The 19,459-nt window shown below is 44.8% G+C and overlaps 1 protein-coding gene across 1 annotated transcript; it reads left to right on the plus strand.

The window, feature by feature from the left end:
• The first annotated feature begins 16,596 nt into the window (after nucleotides 1-16,596).
• On the plus strand, nucleotides 16,597-17,902 carry LOC109763609 (expansin-A24). Its single transcript, XM_020322455.4, has 3 exons — nucleotides 16,597-16,869; nucleotides 16,973-17,297; nucleotides 17,393-17,902. Exons 1-3 carry the CDS (start codon nucleotides 16,710-16,712, stop codon nucleotides 17,700-17,702), a joined length of 795 nt encoding a protein of 264 aa, XP_020178044.1. The 5' UTR covers nucleotides 16,597-16,709; the 3' UTR covers nucleotides 17,703-17,902.
• The last annotated feature ends 1,557 nt before the right edge of the window (nucleotides 17,903-19,459 follow it).

Raw genomic sequence — 19,459 nt, forward strand, 5'->3', positions numbered from 1 at the left:
GGCCTTCCAGAAGCCGACGGGGTCATATATTTGTGAATTATTAGTTAGGTCATATATCTTTCGATTTTGTTATGAAAAACATCATATATAATTGTGTTGATCAGGTAGTTTTCAATGTGCAGTTGTTTCATCGCTGCGAGGTTTGGTGTTCGACGACCTCGCCGTGCGTTTGACGAGCTCTGCCCCTTCGTTCGTGGGTGAGCACAAATGACATGTCCTCCTCCCCCATTAATTATTTGATCTATTCCGATGAAACTTGATAGCTAGATATATATGTGTCTTGAATCATCAGTATTTGTAACCAATATGTGTCTCCCGTTCGAAAGCGTCATAGTTATAAATATGCATGCATTTGCATATTTATAACCTTGATTCTTTCGAATTGTCCAACGCTATCCATGGACAGCCCGAGTATGTTTAGATTGGGTTCGTTTTCACATATGCTTTGCTCCGGATCTGACGCATAAATTTCGTCAGTGCCTCCCCTGTTGTTCTCCGGGTACACATCCTCTCTGTTTATTGCAGAGATGTGTATCAGGAGAACAACGGGGAGGTGCTGCCGAAATTTTGCGTAGGATCCGGGGCATAGCATGGGAAAATGAACCCAATCTAAACATACTCGGGTGGGATTAGGACCTATCATTACCTATTAGAGTGTAGGTTGCATGGACGTAATAAAATTGACAAAGTAGATCAACTGATGAATACATACATGGTGAATTATATATATATATATATATATATTTGTTGTGTGTCTAGTAGCTCTGAAAGTCAAGATGAGTGATCGTGCGTGGATGTACACCGGTCACACTGGTCAGAACAAATGGAGCACTGAATGGTTCACAAAAACCAAGGGGTTTGTGCGAGCCGCATTTGCAAATGGCCAGAGGAAAACCTGGTGCCCCTGTTTACGGTGCGGCAATTGGGAAAAGAGGACAGAGGCTGAAATGGGCAAACACCTGCAGAAGAGTGGTTTTACGTCCGATTATACGGTGTGGACATTTCATGGTGAGTCTGCCCAACGTGACCGAGCTGAGGTGGATCGTCGTCGCACCGACGAGCATGGTACCGGTATGGAAAACATGGTGCAAGACTTTGATGATGCTCGGGATTCGGACGAGGAGATGGAGGAATCTGCAAAGGCCTTCAATGAAATGTTGGAGTCTTCAAAACGTCCGCTCCATGAGCACACTAAGCTTTGTCAGTTGGATGCCATCTCACAAGTAATGGCTCTGAAGGCTCAGTTCAACTTGGGCAGAGAATGCTACGATGCAATGATGACAGTATTTGGACGCTTTCTACCCAAAGGCCATGTAATGCCTGCAAACCTGTACCAGTCGGACAAAATCCTCCGTGCACTGAAGATGCCCTATGATAAGATACATGCCTGTGAGAAAGGATGTGTCTTGTTTAGGCTTGACTATGCGGACTTGAACTGTTGTCCCATTTGCAAGTCTTCCAGGTATGTTGTGGTAGACAACGGTATGGGTGAGAAGACATAGACCAAAATCCCCGTTAGTGTTCTTCGGTATATGCCAATCGTACCAAGACTTCAACGTCTTTTCATGGTCGAAGAGACGGCTAGACAGATGACATGGCACAAAACGGGCAAAAGAACCGAACTAGATGCAGATGGGAATCTGATGATTGTACACACATCGGATGGTGTTGCGTGGAAAAAGTTTGATGAATTACATGGTGACAAAGCGGCAGATCCGAGGCATCCTCGAGTCGGCATCAGCACGGATGGGTTCAGTGTGTTTGGTATGACGGCAGCCCAATACAGTTGTTGGCCCGTATTTGTCTTTCCACTCAATCTCCCCCCCGGACAGATTATGCAAAGAAAGAACATTTTCCTGACGTTGATAATTCCAGGGCCCAACTATCCGGGGAAAAATATGAATGTGTACATGCAACCGCTTAAGGACGAATTGCAAGAAGCCTGGGATAATGGGTTCAAGACATACGATGCCTATAGCAAACGGAACTTCATAATGCGTGTCTGGTACATGTACTCGACGCATGACTTGCCGGCGTATGCGCTATTCATTGGCTGGTGTGTGCATGGAAGGTTCCCGTGCCCCACATGCAAGGGAGCTCTTGAGTTTCGTTGGCTTCAGGCCGGTCGCAAGTTTTCTTGCTTCGACATGCATAGAGAGTTCCTGAATCCTCTCCATAAGTTCAGGAAAGACAAGAAGAACTTCATCAGAGGTAGAGTTGTCAAAAACTCTGCACCACATGCATTGACAGGCCAACAGACCCTGGATCAGTTAAACGCTCTCGAGCCAGATCCCGAGCGTCCAGGGTACTTCAAGGGGTATAATTCTAAGCACGCCTGGACTCACAAAACATGCTTATGGGATCTGCCTTACTTCAAAGACCTCCTTTGCCCACACAACATCGACGTGATGCACACTGAGAAGAATATCGCCGAGGCACTTTTTGGTACATTGTTCGGCATAGATGGGAAGTCAAAGGATAATACTAAGGCTAGAGTCGATCTGGAGGCGCTATGTGATAGGCCGTTACAAAACATGAAAGAACCGAAAGGAAAGCAGAACTGGACGAAGCCAAAGGCATGGTTCAATCTTGGAAGGCCGGCTATGAGGGAAATTATCTTGTGGGTGAAAATGCAGTTGATGTTCCCCGATGGGTATGCAGCGAATCTACAGAGGGGAGCCAGTCTTGATAAATTCAAGATATTTGGTCTCAAGAGTCATGATTGGCACATATGGATTGAGCGGGTAATGCCGGTGATGTTGCGTGGCTTCATCCCTGAGGATGAATGGCTAGTACTGGCAGAACTCAGCTATTTCTTTCGTGTTCTTTGTGCGAAAGAACTATCGCCTAGCGTGCTAGAAGAAATGGAAGAGTTGGCGCCGGAGTTGATCTGCAAGTTAGAGAAGATCTTTCCACCGGGCTTCTTTAATCCAATGCAACATTTGATTTTGCATCTCCCGACCGAGGCAAGATTGGGGGGGGGGCCCGTGCAAAATCGTTGGTGCTACCCAACTGAGAGGATGCAGAAGACGCTTCGACAAAAATGTAAAAATAAACTTAGAATTAAAGCATCGATGGCTGAGGCATTCATCACTGAGGAGGCGGCAAACTTCGTGACAGCACACTACGAAGCCAAAAACCGTCATTTGCATAATCCGAAGCCTCGGTACAATGCTGACGACCCTAAAAAGGGTGGATCCAACCTCAGCCTATTCAAAGGGAATCTCGCACCAGCCAGTGTTTCAAATCCAGTATCTTTGGATAACGAACAATGGCGGACCATTTCGTTGTATATCTTCAACAACCTGATAGAAGTGCGGCCGTACATCGAGTAAGTTCTCGGTACATAGTTTCACAACTTCTATTTCCTTTGAACTGCTCTTATTCCTGGATATTTCATACAGTCGATACGTCGCCTTATTCTCGTATGGAGCGGTGATCCAAAAGGATTCTGTCGAAGAGTATGAGCTTCTCGCAAAGCAAGGTGGCGGCTATCCCGGTTTCATCTCTTGGTTCAAACAAACGGTAATTTCTATTAGACTTGTAGGCTAATTTGTAGGCGGCTATCCCGGTTTCATTCGCTAATTTGTGCGTAATGCAACAATCCTTTCATATTAAACTTGTAGGCTAATTCAGAGTCTATGGACGCCGAATTGAGACAAGTCGCTAATGGTTTTGACTATAAGGTCCGTTCATTTGACAAATACGACATCAATGGGTATCGCTTTCGTACCTATGGCAAAGAGCTATCTATGGCCGACAGAAAGTCTACAAATTGGTGTGTATCTGCTATCGGCGAAGGAGGTACCGAGTATTATGGGAGAGTTGAAGCAATTTATGAACTTCTATTCTATGGTGAAAACCCACCGAATGTCGTAGTCTTCAAATGTTATTGGTTTCAGCCGAAGGAGACTAGAAGAACTCATGAACATATAGGGCTAGTTGAAATCAACCAAAGCACCCATTTAGATGTTCCTGATGTCTATATTACGGCTCAACAGGCGACCCAAGTATTCTATCTACCGTGGGCCTGCCAAACTAATCCAAATCTGAAAGGTTGGGATGTCGTTTATGAAGTGCCGCCACGTGCTAGACTATCTCCCCCAAAGGAAGAGGATTATGAACCTCACATTAACCCAGACACATATGAAGGAGAATTCTTCCAAGAGACACGTCTTTCCAAAAAGCGTTTCAAGAACCGCTATACTTCACCCCAAAACATTGAAGTAGACAGTGACAGTGAATCCGACATCACCCCAGAGGAGGAACAAGAAGAGCTGGAACAAGAAGAGGTTACTGCTGCGGATGACCTGTCATTGCTTGACCGATTACGTCAAGGTGGCCTTGCACATGTTGATGCCACTGAACCCTATGAGCCCGTCATTGATTATAGTGATGATGATGATTATGCATTTATTGATGATACTGATCGAGATTATTAGTAGTGTCAGGTATTAAATTTTTTGATGTTGTACTTGATGATGATACACTTAAGTGATACACATATTATTATTCATGTCGGTCTTTTTTTTATGTTGTACTAATTTCGTTTACTGTTTGTCATGGCAGGTGTTGAAAGATGGTGGGCGCTGGTCGGGAGCGCGCCAAGGCCCCTTCTTCCTCGGCGCGTGGTCTGAGGTCTTCGATTCCAGACGTACCTCTTCGCCGAGCGTTGCTGGACAGTATGTCCACACTGCCGGGCCCTTCTTCGTCCACCGCGGTGCCCAGCAGGGGACGAGGTAGGAAGAGAGGAGGTGGGGCACGTGGTCGCGGGAGAGGAGGTAGGGTGACTGCTAGGGCGCCTTCCTCGCCGCCACCCCCAGCTGTTTCACCCGAGCACGTGACTGCTAGGGTGGACTCGTCCGAGGAGGAGGCTACACGGACTCCGGTCCACGAGCCTCCGGTCCACGGGTCTTGGGCCCACGAGCCTCGGGTCGACTGGCCTTCGGCCCACGAGAGTTCGGCCCACGAGACCCCGGAGGAGCACACGTCCGGATGGGGTACCTGGCCGGATCAGCCCGAGGAGCCGAGTGGCCATGCTGATGATGGCGGGGAGCCGACTGATCTTGAGGAGGAGGGTGGCACCGTCTACCAGCGTGGTGCTACACGGCTCCCGTCCGTGCCGGCGACCTGCGAGCAGAGGTGGTTGATCTTCCCTGATGGGGAGAGGTACGTAAGTGCATTTAATATTTTTGTACCTTCTGCATTCACGTTTCTTCAAATAACTAATGCGTTGGCCTTGTCATGCTGCAGGGGTTGGGACCACCATCATAGTGTCCGCCGGCCCAACTCCGTCCTTGGAGTTCTTTGCCGGCAAAACTTCCCGGGGTTTGTCACGTTGCCTGGTGAGGGTCGGCTTCCAGAGCTTGGGTTGAGCTGGGAGCACTACGTGGCTGCCCCGGCCCCGCCGGATGTCATTATCGACGGTGTCGTGTGCGACACGAGGGCAGACATGGTGATCAGGACGTTCTGGGTAATTTCTCCTTTACACATTTCAAAATCTTCAACTAGCTAGTTATTAATTGTACTAATCAATATTGTCTCATTTGATTGCAGACATTCTACAGGTGTGAGGAGGGATACGAGGAGGACTGCGCAAATGTTATCCAGAACGTCTGCAAGCGCCTACTCCAGAACTTACGGCACGAGGCTCGGGTGCAGGCTGTTCGAGACTACTACGTCTTGCGTGGTATCAAGAAGACCAAGCCGGCGTGCCGCGATAAGTTCCTGAGTAACGAGCAGTACATGAAGGTAATTCTTAAGGCCTTCTACTTAAGTTCCTTCATTTAGTAATTCTTAGCCGTAGCGCTCAAGTTTCTATTTGCTAACTTAGGCGCCTCCGAGATGGTGTGCGGATCGGATGGATTGTTGGGAGGTGTTGGTCGATGAGTGGTGCTCACAAGAATGGCTAGCCCTCCACAACCAGGCCAAGGACAAACGTGCCCAAATGGAAGGTGTGCCACACCATCAAGGCAGCTCCAACTTATATTAGTTCGGGCGCAACTGGGTATGTGGTTTGCTTCATGATTCATGCAATTCATTCATCATGCTAGCTTGAGCCCTTTAATTACTAATTTTCATTGTTTCTCTCTTTCAGGCACGCCACAATAAGGCAGATAAGGTGCCAGAGGTGTACGACCTGTATGCCATGGCCCACACTGGCTCTTACAAGAAAGTCAAGGCTTTCTCTCAGTCTGACCTCGATGATGCAAACAACTTCACCAACATCTCCTCCCACAACAAGCTCGTGAGATATAGAGATGAGGGGAAGGCGAGGAAAGGGGAGGACTTTAACCCGAGCCAGGGTCCCATTGATCCAGAGCTGGTGATGATATCTGGTGGCGGGAGGTCCCATGGCTCCATAGCCATTGGAGATGGACTTATCCGTTGTCCTAGCACTCTCCCGGAGATCAAGGCGCGCCAGTCGAGCTCCGCTCCTGAGATAAGGCCTCGTGAACGGCCAGTGCAACTCGCCATCAAGGTTAGTGATACGTACTCAGTTATCTTTCTCCATTACATTATGTGCGCTTCCATCAATGATTACAAATGGTCATGTGAGTGGTGTTGCAGGCTGCTATACAGACTGAGAGAGATAGAACGGAGAAACTTCTGGCGGAGGCGGCGGAGAGGCAGCGGGAGATGGAGGAGAGGACGAGAAAGATGATGGAGGAGGAGAGGGCACGGAATGACATGCAGGCAAGGGCCATGTACGAGCTCCTTGTGGTAAGTTTCTTCTGCAGATTACTTGCTAGTCTTAACATTTGAGTCTCATTACTAACTAGTATGACTCTGTTCTGAAAACCAAATGTGCAGTCTGTGTGCGAGAAGTCCGGTCAGCCCGCTCCGCCGATGCCAGTGATTGCTCCTGGGAGCACGGTGAGTTTAGTTTGAATGGACATTAGTTGGTAGTCTCAACATTTGAGTGTCGTAATGCTAACGAGACATTGGAAATGATCTTTGTTGCAGCTTAACTCCAGAAACGCATCGCACGATCCTTCTCCAGGTAGCGGCACTAGCCACCCCGCTCCTACACCTCCCTGATCACGGTAAGTTTCTCTAGTGTTTTGCTTAACAAATGCATAAAGACCTAGACTTAGCTTTATTTCCTCCAATATGCTTACCATAATGACCTAGAGTTAGCTTATTTTCCTCCAAAATGACCCATTTTACCTAGGTTAGCTTATAAATGATGCAGTTCATCCAAGTTAGCTCAAAAATGATCCATTTTACCTAGATTAGCTCCTAAATGATCCATTTTACCTACGTTAGCTTTAAAATGGCCCATTTCACCTACGTTAACTCCAAAATGACCCATCTTACCTAGGTTATCTCATAAACGATCCATTTCAACTAATTTAGCTCATAAACAATCCATTTGACCTAAGTGAGCTAAAAAACGATCCATTTCACCTAAATTAGCTCTTAAATGATCCATTTCACCTAAGTTAGCTAAAAAACGATCCATTTCAACTAAATTAGCTAAAAAATGATCCATTTCAACAAAGTTAGCTCAAAAACGATCCATTTCAACTAAGTTAGCTCAAAAACGATCCATTTGACCTAAGTGAGCTAAAAAATGATCCATTTCACCTTAGTTACCTAAAAAACGATCCATTTCAACTAAGTTGGCTCAAAAACGATCCATTTCAACTAGGTTAGCTCCAAAATGACCCATTTCACCTTACTTAGCTCAAAAACGATGCCCTTCACCTTAGTTAGCTCATAAACGACCCATTTCAACTAAGTTAGCTCATAAATGATCCATTTCAACTAAGTTAGCTCATAAACAACCCATTTCAACTTAGTTAGCTCATATATGATCCATTTCACCTAAGTTAGCTCATAAATGACATATACTTCTTGTTCTAGTCTTCTTCTTGTTCTAGTCTTCTTCTTGTTCTAGTCACCTATTTCTAACTTTCTTATTTACCATTTTGCAGATTTCATTCACTTGATGGAAGCTAGCTTGCTATGATGGAGTGCTTGCTTTTCCTTTGATGAAACTTTGCATTGTATCTAGCTTGCTATCTTCATGACACTTTGCATTGTAATATATATATGGATGGAACAATGTGTATGGATGGAACTTCCTTATGTATGAACAATGTGTATGGATGAAACTGATGTGATATGTGATATGAAACTTATGTGCTAGATATGTGTTGGATATGTGCTGGATATGAAACTTATATATGTGATATGTGCTGCAAATTGTGGGATTTAATAAAAAACAGAAAAAACAGACAATATCCAGGCTCTTTGCCGTCTGCCACCGACGGCAAAGAGCCTTTGCCGTCTGCCGCGGACGGCAAAGAAGCCACGTGGCAGCCAACTGTGCTTCCTGGGAGCTGACCCATTTGGTCAGTTTGCCTACAGTGGCAGACGGCAAAGACTTTGCCGTCCGTGGCAGACGGCAAAGAGCCTGTACTTTGCCATCAGTGGCAGACGGCAAAGAACCTGCCATCTAGTGACGTGTAGATGACATCATAAGGCGGACGGCAAAGACCAAAGGCTCTTTGCCGTCTGCGGCGGACGGCAAAGGTCTGCCGTTAGCCACTTAACGGACTGACAGCGCAATTTTTGCCGTCCGCCCTCTTTGCCGTCCGCCGCCGACGGCAAAGAGACTTTGCCGTCCGCCGCCAGGAAGCAGACGGCAAAGCAGCTGTTTACCGTAGCCTTCTTTGCCGGAGCCTTTTGCCGTCCGCGGCTGACGGCAAAGGTCTTTGCCGTCCGCCTTTCGAGCCTTTGCCGTCCGCCATGGCAGACGGCAAAGTAGCTGTTTTCTGTAGTGTGTCATCAATCGCAGACACTTTGATCTGGCTGACCCGTTTCTGTTCTGTTGCCTAATAGCAAACAGTTAATCCTTCTGAAGCGTATGCCCTCAATCACATAGACCTTGATCTGGCTAACCGTTTCTTTTGTGTTGCCTAATCACAAACAGCTCATCCGAGTGAACCGTATGCTGTATATCGCACACGCCTTCATCAGGCTGCCCGTTTCTTTTGTTCCGCCTCATCGAAAACAGTTCATTGGACTGAACTGTATGCCCTTCATAGCACGCGCAACTAAAATCTGAACCGTGTTTGATGCATCCGTCATCGCAAACGTTTTTTTTTACATTTTTGACGGTTTTCATACACCACCGTTTGCGATTATTGCATCGCACACAGTTTCTCGAAGGGTCTCTGATCGTAGTGTCGCGTTAGCAGCATCCTGCATTAGTGTTGGCTCATCGTATGATGTGTTCGCTTCCTTATCTTTTCTTTTTCTCGGTTTGGTAGACATGTCCTTCACATAGAAACCTGCGCCACATCATTGGCTAGGACGAATGGTTCGTCTGTGTACCCAAGATTGTTCAGATCCACTGTTGTCATTCCGTACTGTGGGTCTACCTGTACCCTGCCTCCTGATAGATTGACCCATTTGCACTTAAACAAAGGGACCTTAAAATCATGTCCGTAGTCAAGTTCCCATATGTCCACTATGTAACCATAATATGTGTCCTTTCCCCTCTTGGTTGCTGCATCAAAGCGGACACCGCTGTTTTGGTTGGTGCTCTTTTGATCTCGAGCGATTGTGTAAAATATATTCCCATTTATCTCGAATCCTTTTTAAGTCAATACAGTCGAAGATGGTCCCCTGGACAATGAGTACAACTCATCACAAACAGTGTTGTCACCTCTGAGACGTGTTTCCAACCAACTGCCGAAAGTCCTGATGTGTTCACATGTAATCCAGTCGTCACACTGCTTCGGCGTTTGGAGCGCAGACTGTTCTTGTGTTCATCGACATTCGGGGTCACCAAGGTAGAGTTCTGTAAAACTGTGTAGTGTGCTTGAGACCAAGAATGTCCGTCACTACATATTATTGAGTCCCCTCCAAGCATGCCTTTTCCAGTCAGTCTCCCCTCATACCGCGATTGAGGGAGACCAATCTTCTTAAGGCCGGGAATGAAATCAACACAAAACCCAATGACACCCTCTGTTTGATGGCCCATGGAGATGCTGGCTTCTAGCCTAGCGTGGTTACGGACATATTTCTTTAGGACTCCCATGAACCTCTCAAAGGGGAACATATTGTGTAGAAATATGGGGCCCAGAATGACACTCTCGTCGACCAGATGAACTAGGACGTGCGTCATGATATTGAAGAAGGATGGTGGGAACACCAGCTCGAAACTGACAAGACATTGCACCACATCACTCCTTAGCCTTGGTAGGATTTCTGGATCGATCACCTTCTGAGAGATTGCATTGAGGAATGCACATAGCTTTACAATGGCTAATCGAACATTTTTCGGTAGAAGCCCCCTCAATGCAACCGAAAGCAGTTGCGTTATAATCACGTGGCAGTCATGAGACTTTAGGTTCTGGAACTTTTTCTCTGGCTTATTTATTATTCCTTTATATTTGACGAGAAGCCAGACGGGACCTTCATACTGAGCAGGCATTCAAAGAAGATTTCCTTCTCTTCTTTGGTAAGAGCGTAGCTGGCAGGACCTTCATACTGCTTTGGAGGCATGCCGTCTTTTTCGTGGAAACGTTGCAGGTCCTCCCGTGCCTCCGGTGTATCTTTTGTCTTCCCATACATGCCCAAGAAGCCTAGCAGGTTCACGCAAAGGTTCTTCGTCACGTGCGTCATGTCGATTGAAGAGCGGACCTCTAGGTGTTTCCAGTAGGGTAGGTCCCAAAATATAGATTTCTTCTTCCACATGGGTGCGCGTCCCTGAGTGTCATTCGGAACAGATAGTCCGCCGGGACCCTTTCCAAATATTATGTGTAAATCATTGACCATAGCAAGTACGTGATCACCGGCATGGCGGGCTTCTTCCGGTGACCTGCCTCGCCTTTGAAATGCTTGCCTTTCTTTCGACATTGATGGTTGGTCGGAAGAAATCAACGATGGCCCAGGTACACATTCTTCCTGCTTGCAGGTCAAATTCCTCTTGTTTGTACTCATGCCACACATGTGCACCTTTTCCATTCCACAGCTGTAAAATTTCGTCAACTAATGGCCTTAGGTACACATCAATGTCGTTGCCGGGCTGCTTAGGGCCTTGGATGAGAAATGGCATCATAATGAACTTCCGCTTCATGCACATCCAAGGAGGAAGGTTATACATACATAGAGTCACGGGCTAGGTGCTATGATTGCTGCTCCGCTCCCCGAAAGGATTAATGCCATCCGCGCTTAAACCAAACCATACGTTCCTTGGGTCACCTGCAAACTCAGCCCGGTACTTTCTCTCGATTTTTCTCCACTGCGACCCGTCAGCGGGTGCTCTCAACTTCCCATCTTTCTTAAGGTCATCTCTGTGCCATCGCATCAACTTGGCATGCTCTTTGTTTCTGAACAGACGTTTCAACCGTGGTATTATAGGAGCATACCACATCACCTTGGCAGCAACCCTCATCCTGGGGGGCTCGCCGTCAACATCACCAGGGTCATCTCGTCTAATCTTATACCGCAATGCACCGCATACCGGACATGCGTTCAAATCCTCATACGCACCGCGGTAGAGGATGCAGTCATTAGGGCATGCATGTATCTTCTACACCTCCAATCCTAGAGGGCATACGACCTTCTTTGCTGCGTACGTACTGTTGGGTAATTCGTTATCCTTTGGAAGCTTCTTCTTCAATATTTTCAGTAGCTTGTCAAATCCTTTGTCAGGCACAACATTCTCTGCCTTCCACTGCAGCAATTCCAGTACGGTACCGAGCTATGTGTTGCCATCTTCGCAATTGGGGTACAACCCTTTTTTGTGATCCTCTAACATGCGATCGAACTTCAACTTCTCCTTTTGACTTTCGCATAGTCTCCTTGCATCAACAATGACCCGGCGGAGATCATCATCGGGCACATCGTCTGGTTCCTCTTGATCTTCAGCAGCTTCCCCCGTTGCAGCATCAACGTATTGAAGGGGCACATAGTTGTCATCGTCCTCTTCTTCTTCGCTGTCTTCCATCATAACCCCTATTTCTCCGTGCTTAGTCCAAACATTATAGTGTGGCATGAAACCCTTATAAAGCAGGTGGGTGTGAAGGATTTCTCGGTCAGAGTAAGACTTCGTATTCCCACATATAGGGCATGGACAACACATAAAACCATTCTGCTTGTTTGCCTCAGCCACTTCGAGAAAATTATGCACGCCCTTAATGTACTCGGAGGTGTGTCTGTCACCGTACATCCATTGCCGGTTCATCTGCATGCATTACATATAATTAAGTGTGTCAAAAACCATTACAGAACATCATGAATAGATAAGTGACCAAATTAATAGAAGTTCATCATCACATTAAAACCAAAGTACATACATAGTTCTCATTGAACAACATATAGCTCTCCAGAGCATCTAATTAAACCATACATTGAAACTATGTAAAACATTTCAATGCAACAACAAATGCGATCATAATCGCAACAAAGGTAACAATTGATCCAACGGCATAATGATACCAAGGTAACAGTGGAGTGCTCTGGTGGATCCCACTGCCACCACTCTCCGCCTCTGACCAAAAGCATGGATCCATGCTGCCATCAGCCCCCCTGAGCCCGTGGTTGCGACAGAGCAACCTCATCCCGCGGCAACGCTTCCCGCTTCCCCGACCTCCCACTGCCGCCACCGACGCCATAGAGTAAATACCTCGGCTTGCGGCAGTGGGCCTGGGGACGTGGGTAGCAGAGATCACCGACCACGAAACAGACGAGAAGATTTGGATTGAATCTTTCCAATCGGTGGTGCAGGTAGCACAGGAACACGACATAAGATTGATGCGCCTCCACGGCGCCAACGCCCAACGCAACTGCCCCAATGGCTAGCTACAGTTGAAGCCTGACGACCCTCGGGTGGCCACCGCACGGAAGATGTGGGATGACCAAGAGGCCTGCCAGCACCTCAAGGCGGAGCAAGTCGGCAAGGCGTCCATGGCGGAGGTCCGCCACCTATACCAGTAGCGCATCAGGTAGGAGCGCTAGTTATATGAGCTATACAAGTCCTGGGCAGCGGCGGTCATAGAACTTTGCTCTTGCGACGGCGATGTAGATGGCGACGGCGGTGTTGGTGGCAACGTAGCGGGTCAGGGCGGTGCTGACGGAGGGGTCAGGGCGGTGCCGGTGGAGGGATCAGGGCGGTGCTGACGGAGCGCGCGAGAATGCATGACCTAATCAAACTTGGAGAGGTTGATGAATGAGAGCGCTAATGAGTAGTTTTTTTTAGTTTTTATTCAAACTAATTTAAATTTCTTTTAAATTATGTAAAATAGTTTATGCAACTGGTTGAATCGAGTTTGATTTAGTTGATTGATCTAATTTGCACCGAGTTTGTGTCCAATTATTTAAGGAGTTCAGTCTAAGAGTTCGGTTGAAGCGACACCTTTTTAGATCCGTTTCCTCCTCTAAATTATAGGGGATCAGTTAGACATGCTCTTACCGGTTGTTTTGTAAGGGTTGTTTTGCAAGAGATTGACATGTCCTCTTCCCCACTAATCTCCCTCCCCCTGATTTTAACTACGCCCCTCTCTCCCTAAGGATAGTTACCAATGGAAGCATGTCTAACAAGTTTACTTTCTTGTGAGGGAAAACTCTACTGAATTTTATACATTAACTGGGGTGTTCATAGGATAGCTTACAATAACATGTGCAATACCAAGCCCAACAAGGCGGCAAACACTAAGTTCTAGAGCATATTTAGCTAATCTAACTCGCTCAAGAAAGAAAAGCTAATCTAACAGAATCATGATTACTTCTCCTCTCTTCATGCACAAAGGTAAATTAAACTTTAGCTTGCTCTGTGACCTCCAATATAATACTGAAATCGCATGGGTACCTCCTGCTCTTTAATGCACAAAGCTGACTCTAAAGCGGAATAATTTGCAAACACTAATTAAGATTACTAGCCACCCGTGCAGCTATTATAGGGGTACACAGTAGTTAATAAAATTATATTTATCTATAAAATGCAAGTGGTCCCGTTTCAGATATCGTAAAACTGGATAGATGCTACATTTTCGATCAATGACAACACAGAAAAATCACATGTATTATAAGCTTCCTTCTACAGAAGAGTGCATTTGTTTTCTCATTTAGATTCTGGCCATCATTGGTCTGTATGAAGCCTTGATGACATAGTAGCAAGAAACACTTATTTGTGAATTTTTCGCCACCTACTAAGGGATTGATAAAGTATGAATTAATTTGATCCATATGGCAAGACACACATCACTACTTATTCGACCCACATTGTAGCACATGAAAGAAACCTCAACAAAGTTGGAGAAAGATACACCACACACACCTATGACTAAACAAAATTTGAAGCGTGAGAGATATATGTTGCATGGTTAGTTTCATTTTCAAATGTGATGCACATATAAGTTATTTGCATATATAAAATCATTAGAGGAGGTGTAGGGTGTTTTGAAAGATAATTCTAAAGACTAATGTTTAGGTGCAAATGTGTTCCATCGAGTGACAAATTCAAGAGATGATGTCTATATCAAATATTTGCATAAACTGAATAATTAGAAGATGGTGTTTTCAAAGATAATTATAGTAACTATTGTTTAGGTGGATATGTGTTCTGTTTCGTGTCAGATTCCTTTATTTCAGGTTGTATTACCTTGTGGCAGTCAATACATAACCTATATTTCATGGTAGTGCATTAGGCTGTGCTCCTACCTAGCTTTCAATAAAACATTACACTTAGTTGACAATGTATCTATCTAGAATCATTTTAGATAGTAGTATCCCATCATACCTAAAAAATTGATTACCCCTAAAAATTTCAAACTTTAATTGATGCAGTTGTGGAATAATCATACTTGAAATAATCAAGAGTCTTTTTAGCCAACGCCTAGCTTGAAAATCAATGATATTCCTTCAATTTATATTCTATTATTATGTTTATATTCATATTTTCTTATGCATGGCAATTTATTTTATTCTCCTACTCGTGTTAAATTAGGCGACTTCGCATATCAAAATATTATACATTGGTAGTGGTGTTCTATCATAGAGCCATTACAGAGAATTTTTTGCGTGTTTGTGCCTAATTTGTTTTATCATGGCTAGGTCTTCTTTTTGTACGATGGGATTTAATTATTATTTTCAATCAAGCATATGCTCAGTTTCTTTTAGCCGAGGCTTGAGGACTCAGTTTACGTGTCGTTTTTCTTTGTCTACATGGACTCGCAAGTGGAATTTATTTTCATGGGAATCAGAATGTGTGATCTTTATTTATTCCTACATTTATTTATTTTTTGTTTTGCAAGGAGAAGGCACATAATATATACTTTTCTCAGAACTAACAAGGGTGTTGAGTTTTTTTTTGTTTTGTCCGTGTTTGTTTAATCTTTATTGCACGTATTTTTTTCAAGGTTTTATTTCAAATACGTGGTGAGAAGTCCTTTTTTGAGGTTGTATCTTTTCAGGTCATGTCGTGTTGTATTATGTTTTCCCACCAGAGATCTTTTTTTGCAAGATTTTATTTCATGTATGTGGTGAAAACTCTTTTTCTGGCTTTATTTTTACTCTGGGAAGTAACGTGGACGCTAAGGACTATTTTCTTTTGGGAGGCGTGGGCTTAATCTTTAATTGTATGTGCGTGGTGAGAACCCTGATTTTTTTTCCTAGGAAGTAACGTGGGTGCTAAGGACTCACCTTTTTTCTTTACGTGACTCCGATGTTATTAATTTTTTGTACGTGCTGGTTGGATCCGTTGGGTACACGTAGTGCTTTTTAATAAGGCCCGACGTTCTAATAGATCTTGACCATTAAAAAATAGAATATAATAGTTATATTAATCTTGATGATGTGGATTAACATGAAGTCTTGAAAGATGCTTCCAATTAGTAAATATAAGATTTTTAACATTAAGTAGCATACAATCAAGCGAGCGGCGCCTTCCATCGTTTTTTTCAAATTCCTTCATACTTTTCAAAATATTATGCACATAGCTTCTTAGTTCCCTTTTTGATTTTTTTATGATTTATGATTTTTTATGCACATAGCTATTAAGATTTATGATTTTTTTAAAAATTATGGGCATTTTTTAATATCCAAGATTTAAAAATAAAATCCGACAACATTTGTTGTAATACATGTACATTTTAAATATTGAGAACATCTCTTTAAATCTGTGCACATTTTCTGGTTTTACGGATATTTTACAAATTCTTGAACGTTGCCTGGTTTGGCATCCATTACGATCCACATGAACAAACCGATGAATATTCAATTTCTTGTCGACCATACATTAAAAATGGACGGATTCAAAGGATCTATGCATATGGATGTACCTTACTGAAAACTCAAGGTTTCTTCACGACCTAATCATCAGATACCGCCGCCGCGCCGACGTTAAGGACCAGGTGCAGCACACGATCACTCGTAGTATGATTCAAGGAATGTGTCTGCGCATACGTACATATATCTGTGGATTGGCCCTCAAGCCATGGCAGGGCTGCACGGCCAGGCACATTTGCACGCTAGCTGCTTCATTCACCAATCAGGGTGGCCTTGCAACGTACCAAAGAATCAACCGCATGTGAAGACTATATAAACAAACGATCGTGAGATGATGAGCACCACATCACCACACAACCATCAGCGACAAATCAATATAGACCGTACTCATCAGCTTGCGCGCTCCAGTTTTGGGATCAGCTACATATATCGTTGTGAAGTTTCCAGGGCACACAGCCATAGATATGGCTCCAGCTCGAGTTGTTGCAGTGGTGCTGCTGGCGGTCGGCAGTTTGCTGCTGTCTGCGGCTGCGGACACCGCAACTGCGCCATCCCCGCAACCGTTCGTCTGGCAGAAGGCGCATGCAACGTTCTATGGTGGTGCTGATGCCTCTGACACAATGGGTAATCAGTCAAGTCACGCCACTATATCTATCTAGTGCGTGTATGGCTGCTTCATCTTTTTCTTCTGTCTATTAATAGTTGCAATGTGTATTATATATTGCAGGTGGCGCATGCGGGTACGGCAACCTCTTCGCTGAAGGTTACGGGACGCGTACGGCAGCTCTGAGCACCGTGTTGTTCAATGACGGCGCCGCGTGCGGGCAGTGCTACAAGATAGCATGCGACCGCAAGCGCGCGGACCCGTTGTTTTGCAAGCCCGGTGTGACTGTCACCGTCACGGCCACAAACTTTTGCCCGCCCAACGACGCCCTCCCCAATGACAACGGCGGCTGGTGCAACACACCAAGGCCGCACTTCGACATGGCCCAGCCGGCCTGGGAGAAGATTGGTGTTTATAAAGGTGGCATCATCCCCGTCATGTACCAAAGGTATATATGCGCTTCTTATTAGTTTAATAATTAGTCTAGAGTCACCGGAGGCACATGACATTAACTTTTTCTATACCACTGCCATACACATGCAGAGTTCCGTGCGTGAAGCGGGGTGGTGTGAGGTTCAGAATCAATGGTCACGATTACTTCAATCTTGTGCTTGTGAGCAATGTTGCTGCAGCAGGCTCGATCAAATCCATGGATGTCAAGAGCTCTGACTCTGAAGACTGGATGCCAATGGCACGCAATTGGGGTGCTAACTGGCACTCGCTCGCGAACCTCACCGGAAAGATGCTCTCCTTCAGACTAACCAACACAGATGGACATACGCTTGTGTTCAATGACGTTGTGCCAAAGGGATGGACCTTTGGGCAATCATTTGTAAGCAAATTGCAATTCTAGCGAGCAATGTTTGTCGACCAATTAATTTACCAGGGCAAGTGATGGATTTGTGATAATTATGTTGCATAAAATGCAAGTTATGGCGCTTAATGTTTGTGCTGACTGTAGCACTGATCTAATTTTACCATTCAATTTATTCATACTCATGGTGCAATTCCTATGGTGTATATATACAAGTTCTAGTTCATTAGATCAATTGCGTATTCTTTAAATTCACTTATATGATGCATTATGTAAATAGATTCTTTCATTCTATTCATATATATATATATATATATATATATATATATATATATATATATATATACACACACATACATATATATATATATATATCTTTGATGCACTATATAACTATTTCAAGGGGAATAGATTCGAACAGAAGTCATGAGGAGAGAGAAAGTGGTCGCTTATCTTGAACAGTTTAAGAGAAGTAAAAGTTGAATATGCAAAGTATTGATGTAAAAGTCCTCCTGTCATCTCCTGCTTTGAACCTATTTGATTATAGTTCTAATTCAACCCTCCCTTTCCAACAGAAGAACTCTGTCAGTATCATATGCAGAAAAAAATAATCAGTTTTTATAATAGACCGATCGAGCTAATTGCCTACTACTCTTGAAAGAGGCTCACGCCCCGCTTTATAGAAAAACAAAACCAAAGTACACGGCCAAACAACACAAGATAGTGGGGTGGCCCCTTACAAAGCAGATCCTGAGATAACTAGACAACATAAAGGCACGTGACTACATTGCTGAAAAATAACACGGGTAAGCCAGCATATAACACCACAACACCCTAGGAGACCGAAGCTCCACGAGCTGCTGAGTATGAGACGGACGAGGGTCTTCACCCGCAATCGTGACAGGGAGAGCAGAACCACAACGTCGTCCTCAAGAGGAGAGTGGCACCCGCGGGCATCACCACCGTCGGCGCCAAAGCAATGAACTTTCACCCGACAGCTTACTAGTGACACCACGCGTCACAAAGGACCACCGCGACAGGCACAAGCTCCAGATCCAGTTCTGAACGACGACACTACCAAAGCAGAGCGCTAGCCCGAACCACGCGCCGCTACACCCCTTGCCACCCACACGACAAAAATGTGTACTTGGGAATTCAGCGTTGGATGTCGATGGCTCGACCTCAACCTACATGAGGACCAGTGGCACTAGACGCGTCAAACGTGGTTAATGAGCCATTCTCAGTACAGTTCTCTCCTGAATATGGATGACGGGCGAAAAATGTTCCAAGAGCTGAGGACAACATAGCTGTTATACTAGACTTACAGGTTGTTTTGTCAGGGACTGGCGTGTTCCCTTTCCCACTAATTTCCCTCCCATTGATCTTCATTGTCCCCCTCTCTCCATAAGGATATATAGCTACCGAATGAAGGATGTCCAACACAGGAGTCTACTTTTTTGTGAGGGAAAACTCTTGTGAGTTTTATACATTAACTGCCATGTTCATAGGACAGCTTACATATCAATCAAGCCGAACATGGCTGCCAACACTAAGTTCTAGAGCATACTTGGCTAATTTATCTGAATCATGATTACTTCTCTCTTCCTGTTTTTTCATGCACAAAGCTGACTCTAAACAGGACCCATTTGCCAACATTAATTTGTACGTATTCGGGTCTGTCTAGGGCATATCTAGATGTGCCCTAGTTATTGCACATCTAAATGACTCAATCAAATATGAAAAGAAAAAAAGGAAAGAAAAAATACATGCACGAATCTCCAAGTAAAATCAACGAT

Source organism: Aegilops tauschii, chromosome 3, assembly GCF_002575655.3.
Source record: "Aegilops tauschii subsp. strangulata cultivar AL8/78 chromosome 3, Aet v6.0, whole genome shotgun sequence".
Classification (NCBI taxonomy): domain Eukaryota; kingdom Viridiplantae; phylum Streptophyta; class Magnoliopsida; order Poales; family Poaceae; genus Aegilops; species Aegilops tauschii.

Excerpts from the sequence above, each read along its gene's own strand:
- LOC109763609 (XM_020322455.4), top strand. The coding sequence starts at position 16,710 with ATGGCTCCAGCTCGAGTTGTTGCAGTGGTGCTGCTGGCGGTCGGCAGT. Across the intron at positions 16,870-16,972 it reads TGATGCCTCTGACACAATGG|GTGGCGCATGCGGGTACGGC; the intron begins GTAATCAGTCAA and ends TATATATTGCAG. Across the intron at positions 17,298-17,392 it reads ATCCCCGTCATGTACCAAAG|AGTTCCGTGCGTGAAGCGGG; the intron begins GTATATATGCGC and ends ATACACATGCAG.